At 54.0% G+C, this 14,192-nt stretch overlaps 1 protein-coding gene and 1 pseudogene across 2 annotated transcripts in view; both read left to right on the top strand.

Annotated features, from left to right (window-relative positions):
• The window catches only part of PTPRS (protein tyrosine phosphatase receptor type S), a 99,410-nt gene extending 92,026 nt beyond the window's left edge, over window positions 1–7,384 (top strand). Inside the window, exons 28-35 of the mRNA XM_080674890.1 lie at window positions 365–519; window positions 616–901; window positions 1,670–1,848; window positions 2,860–2,986; window positions 3,086–3,211; window positions 5,424–5,578; window positions 5,738–5,873; window positions 6,218–7,384. Of these exons, the coding sequence (XP_080531016.1) occupies window positions 365–519; window positions 616–901; window positions 1,670–1,848; window positions 2,860–2,986; window positions 3,086–3,211; window positions 5,424–5,578; window positions 5,738–5,873; window positions 6,218–6,286 (1,233 nt within the window). The 3' untranslated portion in view covers window positions 6,287–7,384. The remainder of the gene's footprint in view (window positions 1–364; window positions 520–615; window positions 902–1,669; window positions 1,849–2,859; window positions 2,987–3,085; window positions 3,212–5,423; window positions 5,579–5,737; window positions 5,874–6,217) is intronic.
• Window positions 7,385–11,870: 4,486 nt separating this feature from the next.
• LOC308251708 (ERBB receptor feedback inhibitor 1-like) lies at window positions 11,871–13,036 on the top strand (annotated as a pseudogene). Its single transcript has 2 exons — window positions 11,871–11,929; window positions 12,203–13,036. The product of its transcript is annotated as an ERBB receptor feedback inhibitor 1-like (transcript).
• Window positions 13,037–14,192: the final 1,156 nt, after the last annotated feature.

The raw sequence follows: 14,192 nt of genomic DNA, 5'->3' as shown, positions 1-14,192 counted from the left end.
CATGGGGGGTGAGAAGTGGGCAGGTTTGGGATAGACTTTGAAGGCCGTGATTGTGTTGGCCAGTATGTTGGGTGTAGAAAGGGAGTCACGTCGAGGGTGACATTTAAGTTCTGGTCAGAGCACCTGGAAGGATGGGACCACCATCAGCTAAGATGGAGGGAGCAGGTGGAGGGAGCGAGTGGGGGCACAATGTTGGCCCCGTTGTGTGAGACAGACATGAAACTTCCCTGTGGGGACCCCTCTGTGTCAGGGGGCAGTTGGACCCCCAAGTCAGACATGGGCGCAGGGGTCGGAGGCGTGTGTTGGGTGTCCTCTGCGTGTGGGTGGTGGGCTGTGGTGACAGGCGTGTCCCTGTGGCTCCCAGAACGGTTCCAGCGAGAAGCGTGAAGTCCGCCAGTTCCAGTTCACAGCGTGGCCAGACCACGGGGTGCCCGAGTACCCAACCCCATTCCTGGCTTTCCTACGGAGAGTCAAGACCTGCAATCCCCCCGATGCCGGCCCCGTCGTGGTCCACTGCAGGTAGGCGGGTCCCTGTCCCTGCACCCCGCTCCCACCTGCGCGTCCCGCTCGCTCACCCCTCTCCTGAGGACCCCTGTCGCCGCCCTGTCCCCACAGCGCCGGGGTGGGCCGCACGGGCTGCTTCATCGTCATCGACGCCATGCTGGAGCGCATCAAGCCGGAGAAGACGGTGGATGTGTACGGCCACGTGACGCTCATGCGGTCCCAGCGCAACTACATGGTGCAGACCGAGGACCAGTACAGCTTCATCCACGAGGCCCTGCTGGAGGCCGTGGGCTGCGGCAACACGGAGGTGCCCGCCCGCAGCCTCTACGCCTACATCCAGAAGCTGGCCCAGGTGGAGCCCGGCGAGCACGTCACCGGCATGGAGCTTGAGTTCAAGGTGGGAATGGAGCTCGGGTTCAAGGTGGGAATGGAGCTCGGGTTCAAGGTGGGCATGGAGCTCGGGTTCAGGGTGGGCATGGAGCTCGGGTTCAGGGTGGGCATGGAGCTCGGGTTCAAGGTGGGCATGGAGCTCGGGTTCAAGGTGGGCATGGAGCTCGGGTTCAGGGTGGGCATGGAGCTCAAGTTCAGGGTGGGCATGGAGCTCGGGTTCAAGGTGGGCATGGAGCTCGGGTTCAAGGTGGGCATGGAGCTCGGGTTCAAGGTGGGAATGGAGCTCGGGTTCAAGGTGGGAATGGAGCTCGGGTTCAAGGTGGGAATGGAGCTCGGGTTCAAGGTGGGAATGGAGCTCGGGTTCAGGGTGGGCATGGAGCTCGGGTTCAGGGTGGGCATGGAGCTTGGGTTCAGGGTGGGCATGGAGCTCGGGTTCAGGGTGGGAATGGAGCTCGGGTTCAAGGTGGGAATGGAGCTCGGGTTCAAGGTGGGAATGGAGCTCGGGTTCAAGGTGGGAATGGAGCTCGGGTTCAAGGTGGGAATGGAGCTCGAGTTCAAGGTGGTCATGGAGCTCGAGTTCAAGGTGGGAATGGAGCTCGAGTTCAAGGTGGGAGGGGCGGGAGCTGCTGGGGCCGGAGAGGGGCCGAGGAGCGGAGACTGACATCACCCCCAGCGATGGGGACCGGTGTGGGGTGGTGATCCCTGCCGACCGCGGTCCACTCGGGGCTCTGGCTGGAGGCGGTTCTGATGGCAGCCCTGCCTCCTTGCCCCCCAGCGGCTGGCCAACTCCAAAGCCCACACATCCCGCTTCATCAGTGCCAATCTGCCTTGTAACAAGTTCAAGAACCGCCTGGTCAACATCATGCCGTACGAGAGCACGCGGGTCTGCCTGCAGCCCATCCGGGGCGTGGAGGGCTCCGACTACATCAACGCCAGCTTTATCGATGGCTACAGGTACCCACCTTTGCCTGGCGATCCTCGGCCCCAGAGGGTCCCAGCCTGGTCCCTGAGGGGCCTCCATTCTTGCTTGGGAGTCGAAGGGGCACAGACACTGTCTGCCTTGCCAGGCACAGCTGAGGCGGAGGGAGGGCATCATCCAGGCTGTTGGCTGAGGGCTGCCGTTCATAACGGGTCCGTCTTTCCTTCTGCACCCATGGTTCTGTCTGAGCAATTCTGTCCCCCAGGGGAAATTTGGCAAAGTCTAGGGATTAAAAACATATATACTTTTATTGATTTGGGAGAGGAAGGGAGAAGGAGAGAGAAATAGAAATGTCGACGATGAGAGAGAATCATTAATTGGCTGTCCCCCGCATTCCCCCCACTGGGATGGAGCCCACAACTGCAACCTGGGCATGTGCCCTGACCAGGAACCGAACCCTGACCGCCTGGGTCATAGGTTGACGTTCAACCGCTGAGCCACACGGGCTGGGCTAAGGACGTTTTTGATAGTTGTGATTTGAGTACGTGTGGAGAGGAGAGGTGGCTACTACTGGCATATAGTGGGTGGAGGCCAGGGATTTTGCCCAGAACAGTGCCCGTCAGAGTGAGCCAGCCTTGGAGGTCAGTCCTGCTGACGCTGAGAAACGGTGGCCAAGGGAGGTTGTCTGGGCAGAAGGTACCACCGGTGCCGAGGCCCGGCTGGGAGAGGATGTGGCCTGTGCAGACAGCCCAAGTAGTTTGCCACTTGAGGGAGGTGGCGCGGGCAGGCAGGAGAGGCCAGCGGGCAGTTCTGCGAGTGGAATGTATCCTGAGGCCGATGGCTTCCCTGTGTGCAGAATGGGTGGTTGGGAGGCCGAATTCGCCAGGGAGGCCGTCCACGGTCAGCCGTTCCCAAGGAGGCGGGCACGTGGCAGGTGCGGCTGCCGTGGTCCTGCTTTGCTCCTGACCCATCGGGCAGCATCAAGCCAGTGCCAGGCCTCGGCCCGGGCCCCCCGTCAGCCTGGACTCACACACCCGACCCCGCAGGCAGCAGAAGGCCTACATCGCCACGCAGGGGCCGCTGGCGGAGACCACGGAGGACTTCTGGCGCATGCTGTGGGAGAACAACTCCACCATCGTGGTGATGCTCACCAAGCTGCGGGAGATGGGCCGGGTACGCGGGGCTGCGGAGGGCCGGGCGAGGGCCCGCGGGGGGCCGGGCGGGGCCCGCGGACCCGGACAGGGCTGACCACTGATGCCATCCCCTCGACAGGAAAAATGTCATCAGTACTGGCCGGCCGAGCGCTCCGCCCGCTACCAGTACTTTGTGGTGGATCCAATGGCGGAGTACAACATGCCACAGTACATCCTGCGGGAATTCAAGGTCACGGACGCCCGGGTGAGTGCGGGGACGGATTGGCGGCAGGGACTAGAACCCAGGCTGAGCTCACTGTTGCCCTGGTGGTCTGGAGACGGCTTCCCAGTGGGGATAGAAGCAGAGGCCCAGGGACAGGAATAAGCACGGGGTTTGGGAGGAAAGAGGGAGCTGACCAATCACTCCTACCACCAGGAGGGTGGAGGAGGAGCGTGCCCCTGTGCTGACCCCAGTGTCCCCATCTGAGCATGTGTGACCCCCTCACTAGGGAACACGGCCCAAGGGGTCATGTTAAAGGGAACGAGGGGGTGTCCCCTGGAAGCAGCAGCCTATGGAGAGTGTTAGGGGCTAAGAGCTGGTGGGAGATGGGATATAGCTGGTGCTGTGGGATGGAAAAGGGTGGTGAGCCACGGGACTCGGTGCTGGGAGTTGGCACCACCCGGAAGGGAGAAATGACAAGGCAGAGGGGATGTTGGCAGGGGTGGGGGGTGGGGGCTGGGAAAGGGCAGGCGGGTGCTGCCAGTGGCTGGGGAAGCCTGATTGAAGGAGCAGCATCATTGGTCGTGGTGCTGGTGCTGGTGCTGCTGGTGGTGGTGTAAGATGGGGCCAATGGGTTGGTGGGATGTGGTTGGAGAATCAGTGGAAGGTTGTACTGTTGGACGGGGAGGAGGGTGCAAACAAGGACAGTGCTGGGTGGGAGGAAGATGGGACTGGAGGATGGAACGTGTGGATAACGGGATGGAGAACGTGGCCTGTGAGGGTGATGTGTTATCAGCAGTGGACGGAGGGAGATTGGAGAACAGCCGGGCGGGGAGGAGGGGGTGATGATGGTGAAGAAAACCGATAGGAAATGGCTCTAAAAGTCTAGAATGATGAGCGTTCAGTGGCAGTAGGCAGTGCTGTGTGGGGTACAGACAGAGGGCTGGAGGAAGCCGGTGACAGGTGAGGCAGTGAGAGAAGGTCAGTGGAAGGTAGGTCCCCTCCAGGGTGAACCCACGAATGATGGGCTGTGGGAAATGATGCTGTTGGGTCGTGAAGAATGGAGGATGGCAGAGTGAAGACGCGGACGGCGCTGCTGGGTATAGGAAGGCTGTTTGGAGGTGGGGGGGCGAGTCAGTGGAAGGTGACATCATTGATGGTCAGGGACAGTTGCCAGTGGGGGTAAGACGGGGGGGGGGGCGGTTGGTGGCGCTCTTAGGTGATAGAGAGTGGCGAGCACGGGGTACCCACTCACCTGCGGCGGACGTGCTCCAAGACCACAGTGGAAGCCTGAACCTGTAGATGGTACTGAGCCCTGGACAGACTACGGTTTCCTACACATACGCACAGTTACCATGTTTAATTTATAAATTAGGCTCAGTAAGAGATGAGCAACAGTAGCTAACAACCACTAATGAGGAGCTAGAACAGCTAGAACAAGATACTGTAACGAAAGCTGTGTGAGTGGCTCTGGGGCCACGTGAAGTAACACTTGGGTCCCTGGAACGTGAGCTCTGCGGTGCTGCCACCGTCTGTCTGATGACCAAGACGGCTGCTAAGCAGTTGCCGGGCAGGGAGCGTATACAGCACCGACACACCGGGCGAAGGGATGCCTCGGCAGAGCAGGGGGTGCGAGGTTTCATCACACTCCTCGACGTCACACCATTTAAAACTTACTAAATGGGAAATTCCAGAAATAAACAATTCCTATTTTGGACCCTAGTTGACTGCGGGTAACTGAAAGTGTGGGATCCGAAACCACAGATAAGGGAGGGGCTCTGTCCTCAGGGGTGGGTGGTGAGGGGTGGGACGGCTCGGGCAGGAAGTGAGGAGTTGGAGCGGTGGATGGTGGAAGGTGGCCCTGCTGGGTGGTGAAGGATGGAAGGCGATGGCGTGGGGAGGTGCTCGGAGCCGCGCGGGAGGGCCGTGGACATGGAGGTGGATGGGAAGGGTGGTGCGGGACGGGGGATGGCCGGGCGTGGAGGTGCTGGGTGTCGCTCTGGTTGTGGGGGGTGGGGTGGCGATGTGGAGGGAGGGGCAGCTGGGCGGTGCGGAGTGGACAATGTCCACGGGAGCTGGTGTCATTGGATGGTGACCTAGAAGATGTGGAGGAAGGTGTTGTTGGCAATGAGACTGGAGCATCTCAGTGAAAGATGGTCGTCAGTCCTCAGGGTGGGCGGGGAGGATGGGGGTGGGACGGGAAACAGCCGTGCCGCCACTCACCTCGATAGCGAGATGGGGCTCCTCTCCTTTCCAGGACGGCCAGTCCCGGACCGTCCGGCAGTTCCAGTTCACGGACTGGCCGGAGCAGGGCGTGCCGAAGTCGGGGGAGGGCTTCATTGACTTCATCGGCCAAGTGCACAAGACCAAGGAGCAGTTCGGCCAGGACGGCCCCATCTCCGTCCACTGCAGGTGTGCTGCTCCCCGAGCCCCAGCCCGTTTTCTGGCTGGGGAAACTGAGGCCTCAGGAGGATAACCATCAGCCTTGGGTGGTCCAGTCTGAGCTATTTTCATGCCTGGGGAGCTGGGGACCCCAGAGCCCCTGCCCCTGAGCTGCCCTTCCCCCCACAGTGCCGGCGTGGGCAGGACTGGCGTCTTCATTACGCTCAGCATCGTGCTGGAGCGGATGCGGTACGAAGGTGTGGTCGACATCTTCCAGACGGTGAAGATGCTGCGGACCCAGAGGCCAGCCATGGTGCAGACGGAGGTGAGGCGGGACGGGGAGACGCCCCGGCCTTGCAACTCGGTCTCCCGAGCCTCAGTTTCCTCTCTGAGAGGTGGGCTCAACAGTGTCCCAAACGCTCCTGGAGAGACAAAGCCAGGGTCACAGACTCCTAGCCTGAAGGGGCAGGTGGCGGGGCGGCTGAGCAACCATGTCTTAAAAGACGTATGTGACCTATAGGCAGAGAGGGGAGGGCGCTCGGGTGGGGAGTCAGCCCATACGAGGGACAGACACGCCAGCCCGAGGAGGGTGGCTGCCCTGAGCCCTGGGGAGCCCTGGGAGGTGTCGGAGCAGGAGAGCCCTGACTGAGCCCCTGTTCCCTCCCGCAGGACGAGTACCAGTTCTGTTACCAGGCAGCCCTGGAGTACCTGGGAAGCTTTGACCACTATGCAACATAAAGCCATGGTCGCCCCGGCCTAACTCCACCGGCTCCAGATGCCTCTGCCCGCGCTGTGTGGGGCCGGGAGGCCTGGACCCCGGTGGCAGCATTTCTACACGGTCTCTGGGAACGACGCGGCCCCTCGAGCCCCCCATGCGGCCCCCAGCAACCTCCCTGGCACGGCCGCCGCCTTCAGATACTTGCCACATTCCTCGTTTCCTTCCGATTCCAAAATGAGCAATTCCGGGGTGGGGGGTAGGGGGTGGTGAGCAAATGGGGGTTCTCCCCAGAACCAGAGGAGGGCAGGGGCCATGAACTTAACCCCTCGTCCCCCCCAGATAGCCTTCCAGCCTGCACTCTGGGGGCGGTGGGCTGGGAGGGGAGGGCACAGAGTTCAGCTTTCTTTTTTCCGTGTAACTATCCAGTGACATTTCCTTTTTTTTAAATAACGTATTTTTTTCCCATTTTTTTAAAAGAAGAAACAAACTGAAAAAAAAAAAAGTGACTTGCAGTCAATGAATTTAAAAAGAAAAGCATTGCTTATTCCTGTTCTCTTCACAGTCTGTTTTTTCACAGTAGGAAACGGTCTTGTGTGGTGGCTGTGTCCGCCAGTGCGCCTGACAGCTGGCCCATGGCTGGCTTCTTCCTTTTTCCTGCCATCAGGAGCCCTGCCTCACTCAAAATAGGACGCCCTTTTGCTCCTGGTTTCTTTTTTCCTTTTTTTCTCTCTCTTTTTTTTAATGATTAAATTCTCAGACATATCAAGGACGGTTCTGAGGGTGGGGCGTGGAGGGGTGGGCACTGCAGCCTGAACCTCCCATCCCTCGCCCCCGAGGAGGAAGAGCGAACACAACGGGAGATGCTGCCTTTTCGGGGACAGAGAGGCTGCGTGCTGCCCCGTTCAGGGAGCCTTCCCCCTGGGACTAGGGGGCAGTTCCGGGGCAAAAGCTGAAAGGACGGTATCCCCCACCCCTGAGCAAGTGAGTTTTCCTCTTTGTACAAGAGCAGATCTGCCGTTGCTCTCGACACTGTTTATTCAAACGGAAGCAGCTGGGTGGCTTTCCCACCTCTGTGTATGTAGATATATCGACTTTGTATTAAAGGAAGATCGTCTGAACCCGGCCGTGGGTGGCATCTTTGTCGTGCCCCTGTCTGTCCCATCTTGTGCTGGGGCTGGCAGGGGCCTGGAAAAGCTGTATTCTCATTCCGTCGTGTGACAGCCCAATGAGGGGCGGGGCCCAGAGAGGTGGTGGTGTTGGTCTAAGATGACACAGTGTCTAAGGGGCTGGGATATGAACCTAGAACCCAAGTTCTGGTCTTACAGGGGCAGCCTCCTTGATGATAGTTATTCTTGTTGATTATAGTGTGACTACCATTGAGCACCTACCAGGAGCCAGTTCTCTGAGATGGGCATCATCAGCCCAATTTACAGATGGGGAAAATGAGGTTCAGAGAGGGGCAGGCACTAACCCAAAGTCACACAAACAGAAGCTGGAGCTGGGATTCCTGGTCTGGTCTCATCTACAGCCATGCTGCCTTCTCCAGAAGGGCCAGTGATGGAGCTGAGCCCACGGAAGGCAGCATTGGGTTAGGAACACTATTCCTAGCCAGTGAGTGGGCCCGTACTCAGAGCCAGGGTCAGGCCCCGGGGGATGCAGGAGGAGCCATTTCCTGTCTATACCTTGACTAGAAGCCAGAGACACACAGCCCTTCGCCCAGTGTGTCAGCGCTGTACACTCCCCGACTCACCGCCTGTCAAGTCGCTTAGCAGCCGTCTTGGTCACACAGAGGCTCCAGGGATGAGAAGGGTGATCTTAGAGAGGACGGGCCCAGGTTAGGTAGGAAAGGGTGGGGTCATCCCTTTTAGAAATATCAGGTCCAGTGTTCAAAAATATACAAAAGCTGTGACAACACCATTTGTAAACATATCAAATAGATTGATCAAATTCTATATTCCCCAAATTCTCAAATATTCATGGACCATCTATGAAAAATCAGCATTTAGAAAAACCAGCAGTTGACTTTTTATTTTTTATCCTTACCCAAGGGCATGTTTTGATTGATTTTTAGAGAGATAGGAAGGGAGAGAGACATCTCAGTGTGAGAGAGAGAGATCAATTGGCTGCCTCCTGCATGCACCCTGACAGGGGATCGAATCCACAACCTGGGCACGTACCCTGACCCCTGACCGGGAATCCAAACCTGCAACCTTTCAATGCACTGAATAGTGCTCCAACCAACAGAGCCACCTGGCCAGGGTAGCAGGGGACATCTTTACAAATTCCAAGAAACAAATATTAGATAAAATAACCTGATCTTGGCACCAAGGAGTAGAGTATGTAATTAAAGTCTGCCTCCCCCAAAAGGCCTAATGTGGGAAATTTTAAAACACATTTCTAAATAAAGCATGGGTTTAAAGGAAATAGAAAGAAGTACTAGTATCATGTAATGAGACCTTTGGATTGCAGCCAACGAGGTACCTAGAGGAAAATATGTAGCCTTGAACTCACGGTTCAGAAAAGAATAAATTCAGAAACGTAGTGAACTTAAAAAACAAATGTTCCAAGCTTTCAATCCAAATAACTAGAGAGTAATCCTAATAAAAAATGAAAGTGAAATTAACTGGGAATTTTTGAGGTACTTTTGTATTAAAAAAAACATTTAGCTCCTGACTTCTGAATTCAGTCAGGAGAGGGATCCTCTTCTTAGTGACAGATTGTGGGACAAAATGGACAGAAAAGTCAGACGCTTACCTAAGTTTGGTCCTAGCCGAATCATCTAAAATGATTACTCTGCCCAGATAACTCCCACTCGGTCCTCAAAGCCCCATTCTAAAAGCCCCTCTGGTCTCCCAAGCCCACGACTCTGAAGTGTCTAAATAGGATCTACCTTGCCCTCCTTACTGGAAACTGGACGAAGAGGATCTTCAGGGAAAATTAATAGGTGTGACCCTCAGTTCTGTGGTTCAGCCCTGGAGACGCTCATGGCTGTGGTTCGAAGTAGGTGGTGGGCAGGAGTTTATCTGAGGGCTTCCTGGAAGAGGAGGACCCTTAGGAATTGTCTCAACCTACAGGCATGACCACCAAGACTCTAAATATCCCCAGATATCTTGGCCCTGCCATAGGATACCATAACCTGCACCCCCATTTATTGAGCACTTACTGTATACTTGCCAAATCCTTCTGATAATGGACAGACCAGAAAACAGGCGCTAAGAGGTCAGGTCTCTTACCCACGATGATGCAGATGGTAAGTAGCAGAACTGAACGTGGGTCCAGGTCTGCCCATTTCCCATGGTCATAGTGAAGGAGTTCAAGGCATCTATGAGCTCTGCCTGCCCGTGGTCAGGATCAGCCACACACACCACAGCCCCAGGCTGGGAAGGATGGAGCCCACCTCCCATCACCATGGATCTGGCAGGAGCCACAGCACTGTAGTGCTCTGTTAAGTGCAAATCCCTAAATACACACTTTATCTCTAACAACAACAATTAAAAATGTTTAAAGCAAAAACACCCACAAGGAGGAATGGAAAGAATCACAGTGGTGCTAGAGACTGAACCTAACTCAGGAACAGAAAGATCAAGTCCTCAAAATAAGAATCTTGATGAATAATGTAATAGCAAACGTGATCAAACATATGTACAGGTCTTTATGCCCAACAAATAAATAATGTACATTCTGTCCAAACACACAGAGCTATCATGAAAACAGAACATGTATTAGGTCATAAAAGGAAACTCAACAGTCAGACTTAATAGCCACAATGCAATCCTATATAATAAAGAGCTAATATGCTAATTAGACCAGACAGTGGAACGACCGACCAGTGGGTGGGACCGTGAGGCAGCTGGGGCTGAGGGCAAGCCCCTTGCACAAATTTCTTGCATCGGTCCTCTAGTAAAATTACAAATCAGTACATCTAGCTCCTGGAATCCACATAATTGGAAGTATTAAAACAAATAGTGAATTAAAGATAAATCATGTAAGCTATAAAGTATTTAAAATTGAGTGAGGAGACTGCTGCCAATAAAAACCAGTGCAATGCAACCAAAGATGTACTCAGAGGTATAAAGTCAACTGCTTTTATGGGGGGAGGAAATCACAGAATATAAATGAAATAAGCAGCCAAAGAAGTATTCAGAGGCAAATATATAGCCTTATATGAATTTATGAGGAAAGTACCTGAAAATAAACTAAAGTTTTCAACTAAACATATACAAAAAGAACAAACCCAAGGTAAGTCAAGGGAAACTATTAATAAGACAACCAGAAACCAATAGATGGGAAACTGTGGCAGCAATAAGAAAATCTATATAATAAAAGCCTAAGCGACCCTTACCGAGGAACAATAGGAACAACCAGTCACTGTGACGCACACTGACCACTAGGGGCAGATGCTCAATGCAGGAGCTGCCCCCTGGTGGTCGGTGCGTGTCCACAGGTGGAGTGGCTGCTCAGCCAGAAGCTAGGATCACGGCTGGTGAGCACAATGGCGGTGGCGGGAGCCTCTCCTGCCTCCACAGTAGTGCTAAGGAGCAGTGAGCCGAGCAGTAAGGAGCAACCAGGCAGGCGGTAAGGAGCGAGGGATCCCGGATTGCGAGAGGGATGTCTGACTGCCGGCATCCCCTGAGGGCTCCCTGACTGCGAGAGGGCACAGGCCAAGCTGAGGACCCCCCTCCCCCCGCCGTGCATGAATTTCATGCACCGGGCCTCTAGTAACTATAAAAAGCTGAATCTTTAGGAACACCCATAAAAGAGGCAGACCTTTGGCAGGAAGAAAGAAGGCACAAACAATATTAGGGATGATGAGGACCAACTACTCTTGAGAGATTTTAAAGGGATTTACACTAAATCTGTAAAAGGATAAAATAGAAAAAATTTTAAGAAATCAAAATTAAATCAAGTCATTAAAAAGTGAATAATCTTAGAAATTATTGAGATGCTGGCCAAGGACTCATCCCCCATACAAAACACCTTCACAGATGGTTTTCCAGGTGAGCTTTGCCAAATTGTCAATGAAGAAATGATTTGCATCTTTTATAAACTGTCAGCTTATCAGGGGAAAATAGGTAGTACTCTATACGAGGACAACCTGTGGTGGGAGTAGCACATCCCTCTTATGTGTCAAGATGCAAAAAGGCTTCGAAAATACCCACTATGCAAATCCAGCATCTTAAAAGCACAGGATGTTATAACACAATAGGGAAGGGATTATAGAATGCAAGGACAGCTTAACATTAGAAAACCTACTGAAGTTAGACTTAAATAAATTGCTACATTGGAGAGCAACTTGAGAGTATCTAGTAAGCTGAAGATGGACATAAGCTTTGCCTCACTCTGTGGAGTCTCACAGATGTGCCCAAGGAGACATACAGGTGCATCTAGAGTAGGAGTATTTGTTGTTTGTTTTTTTAAAAAGATATAAAGTATAATATATTTCTATGATAAACAATTTTTAATTGGAACCAATTTTTTATTTTATAAAAATTGGAACCAACATAAATACCCACCAGCAGGAAAATGCATGAAGAATTCTGTGTGATCATACAATGGAATACTATACAGCAGCGAACATGAGCTATTAGAACTCTGCCCTACAACATGAGTAAATCTCAAACACTGACCAAAACAAGCAGGCAGCAAGAAGAAAAGGTGGTGTGGTTTCGTTATAGAATATTTTAAAACACATAAAGCAAATATATAGTAGTGAGGAATAAACAGATAAGCAGTCAATATATAATAACTCATCTAGATGGCAACATTACTGAAAGTAATCTACAGATTCAATGCAAACCCTATCAAAATCACAACCGAGGCCCAGTGCCAGCAGGAGCAAGCGGTGCAGCCAGACGCCTGCGCGGCGCGGCCCCCAGCCGGGGCGGAGCCAGCCCGGACTGCGCGGACGGCAGGTGGAGTTCTTCACCTGCTCACAGGGGCTTACTCTTGGGAGACTGCACGCCCTCCGACTCCAAGTACAGCCAGCCGGGCAGGCGGGGCTTCCGCGGGTGCAGGCGGATCAACTCTGCCTATTTCCAAACCCTGACTGTCTCTGTGGTGGACCTTGGCCAACCTCCCGCCCCCGCCCCCGCCCCCGCCCCCCAGCAGGACGCAGTGGGCAGCCCTCAGGCTCAGGCGGCTCGCCGGCCCGCCGGGTCCTTCCATAGCCGGCCATAAAGGTGCACAGCACCGTCCACAGAGCTTCCACAAACCCGGACGCAGACAAGCCCGAGGTCCCCCCGAGGGTCCCCATCCCTCTGCGGCCCGTGAAGCCCGATTACAGAAGGTGGTCGGAGGAGGTCACTTCCAGCACCTACAGCGACGAAGACAGGTCCCCCAAAGTGCCACCCAGGGAGCCCTTGTCACGGAGCAACTCCCGCACCTCCAGTCCCAAAAGCCTTCCGTCTTACCTTCACTCAGTCCTGCCCCCCACGCAGAGCTTTGCCCAGGACCCCAAGTACGTCAGCAGCAAAGCTCTGCAAAGACAGCACAGCGAGGCCTTGCCTGCCGGGCCCCCCGCATCCTGCCCATCACTGAACGTGGGCAGAAGGTCAGCTCCACACACTAACGCCTACTACCTGAGAGAGGCCGCACCTGGACAGATAGGAAAGTTTTTCACGGAAGCAGAGGAAGCGAAGGCAGCTCCCAAACGCAGCCCTTACCTGCTGGAGGCAGTGCCGTCTCAGCCACAGAGAAGCTGCACCCCAGGACCAAGTGGATGTGGGCGGCCACGTGAAGCTAAACACTTGTCCTACGTGGTTTCTCCATAGCACGGATCCGGTTGGGCAGAGGGTCCACAGGAGCAAATGGTTCTCAAGCAGTTTTCCAGTTTAACTGAGGTTCATGGGGAAATGTTTCAGGTGCAGAATGAACTTGAACTCTTTAAAGAGAGGGTGAGAGGTGCTGTCATGCTGAGGACCCCAGATTTCCTTGGCCTTGGAGAAAAGTCTGTCCAAATCCATAAAGATGTGCCGGGGACGCTTTTGTATACGCCCACACCATAGACCTCTATGTAAACTCGAGGTCTAGCAACAGCCGGTTAACCAGTTAGTTACTATCTTAGTGATATGCATTCAGCATAAAACTCACGCTGGACTAGGACTCCTGATAGACTGGAAACTGAGCCAACGGGAGAAAGCACAGTATTTAGAATCATAAAGAATTACTTTTCCCACTGCATGGGAGAACATATTTGCCAATGCTATTTCCGATAAGGGTTTGATCTCCAAAATTTACAGAGAACTCATACAACTTAACAAAAGGGAGATAAACGATCCAATCAAGAAATGGGCAAAGGACCTAAATAGACACTTTTTGAAAGAGGACATACAGAAGGCCCAGAGACATATGAAAACATGTTCAAAGTCACTAATCATCTGAGAGATGAAAATCAAAACAATAATGAGATACCATCTCACACCTGTCAGAATGGCTATCATCAACAAATCAACAAATGACAAGTGCTGGGGAGGATGCAGAGAAAAAGAAACCCTCGTGCACTGCTGGTGGGAATGCAGACTGGTGCAGCCACTGTGGAGAACAGTATGGAGTTTCCTCAAAAAGTTAAAAATGGAACTCCCATTTGACCCAGTGATCCCACTTCTAGGAATATCCTATCCTATATAATAATCTATACTAATAAAAGGCTAATATGCTAATTAGACCAGACATCTTCCAGACGTCCTTCCGGACAAAGCCCCAGCGGCTGCTGCAAGGGCCAAGGCTCAGGCAAGCCACGGCAGCTGTCAATGGCAGCAGCAGCGTGATGGGGGTATCGCCTTCCCCTGATTGGCCCAGTCGCCTCCTGCAGAGGGAGGCCAGACTGCGGCTTAGGCCTGCTCCCTGCGTCAGTAGGACATTCCCTGAGGGCAGGCTGGGCTGAGGGACCCCCCCGCCCCAGTGCACAGATTTTCTTGTACCAGGCCT

This window comes from Plecotus auritus, assembly GCF_963455305.1.
Source record: "Plecotus auritus genome assembly, chromosome: 6".
Lineage (NCBI taxonomy): Eukaryota > Metazoa > Chordata > Mammalia > Chiroptera > Vespertilionidae > Plecotus > Plecotus auritus.
The sequence above is the reverse complement of the archived record's forward strand: the minus strand, read 5'-3'. Positions and strand labels throughout refer to the sequence as shown.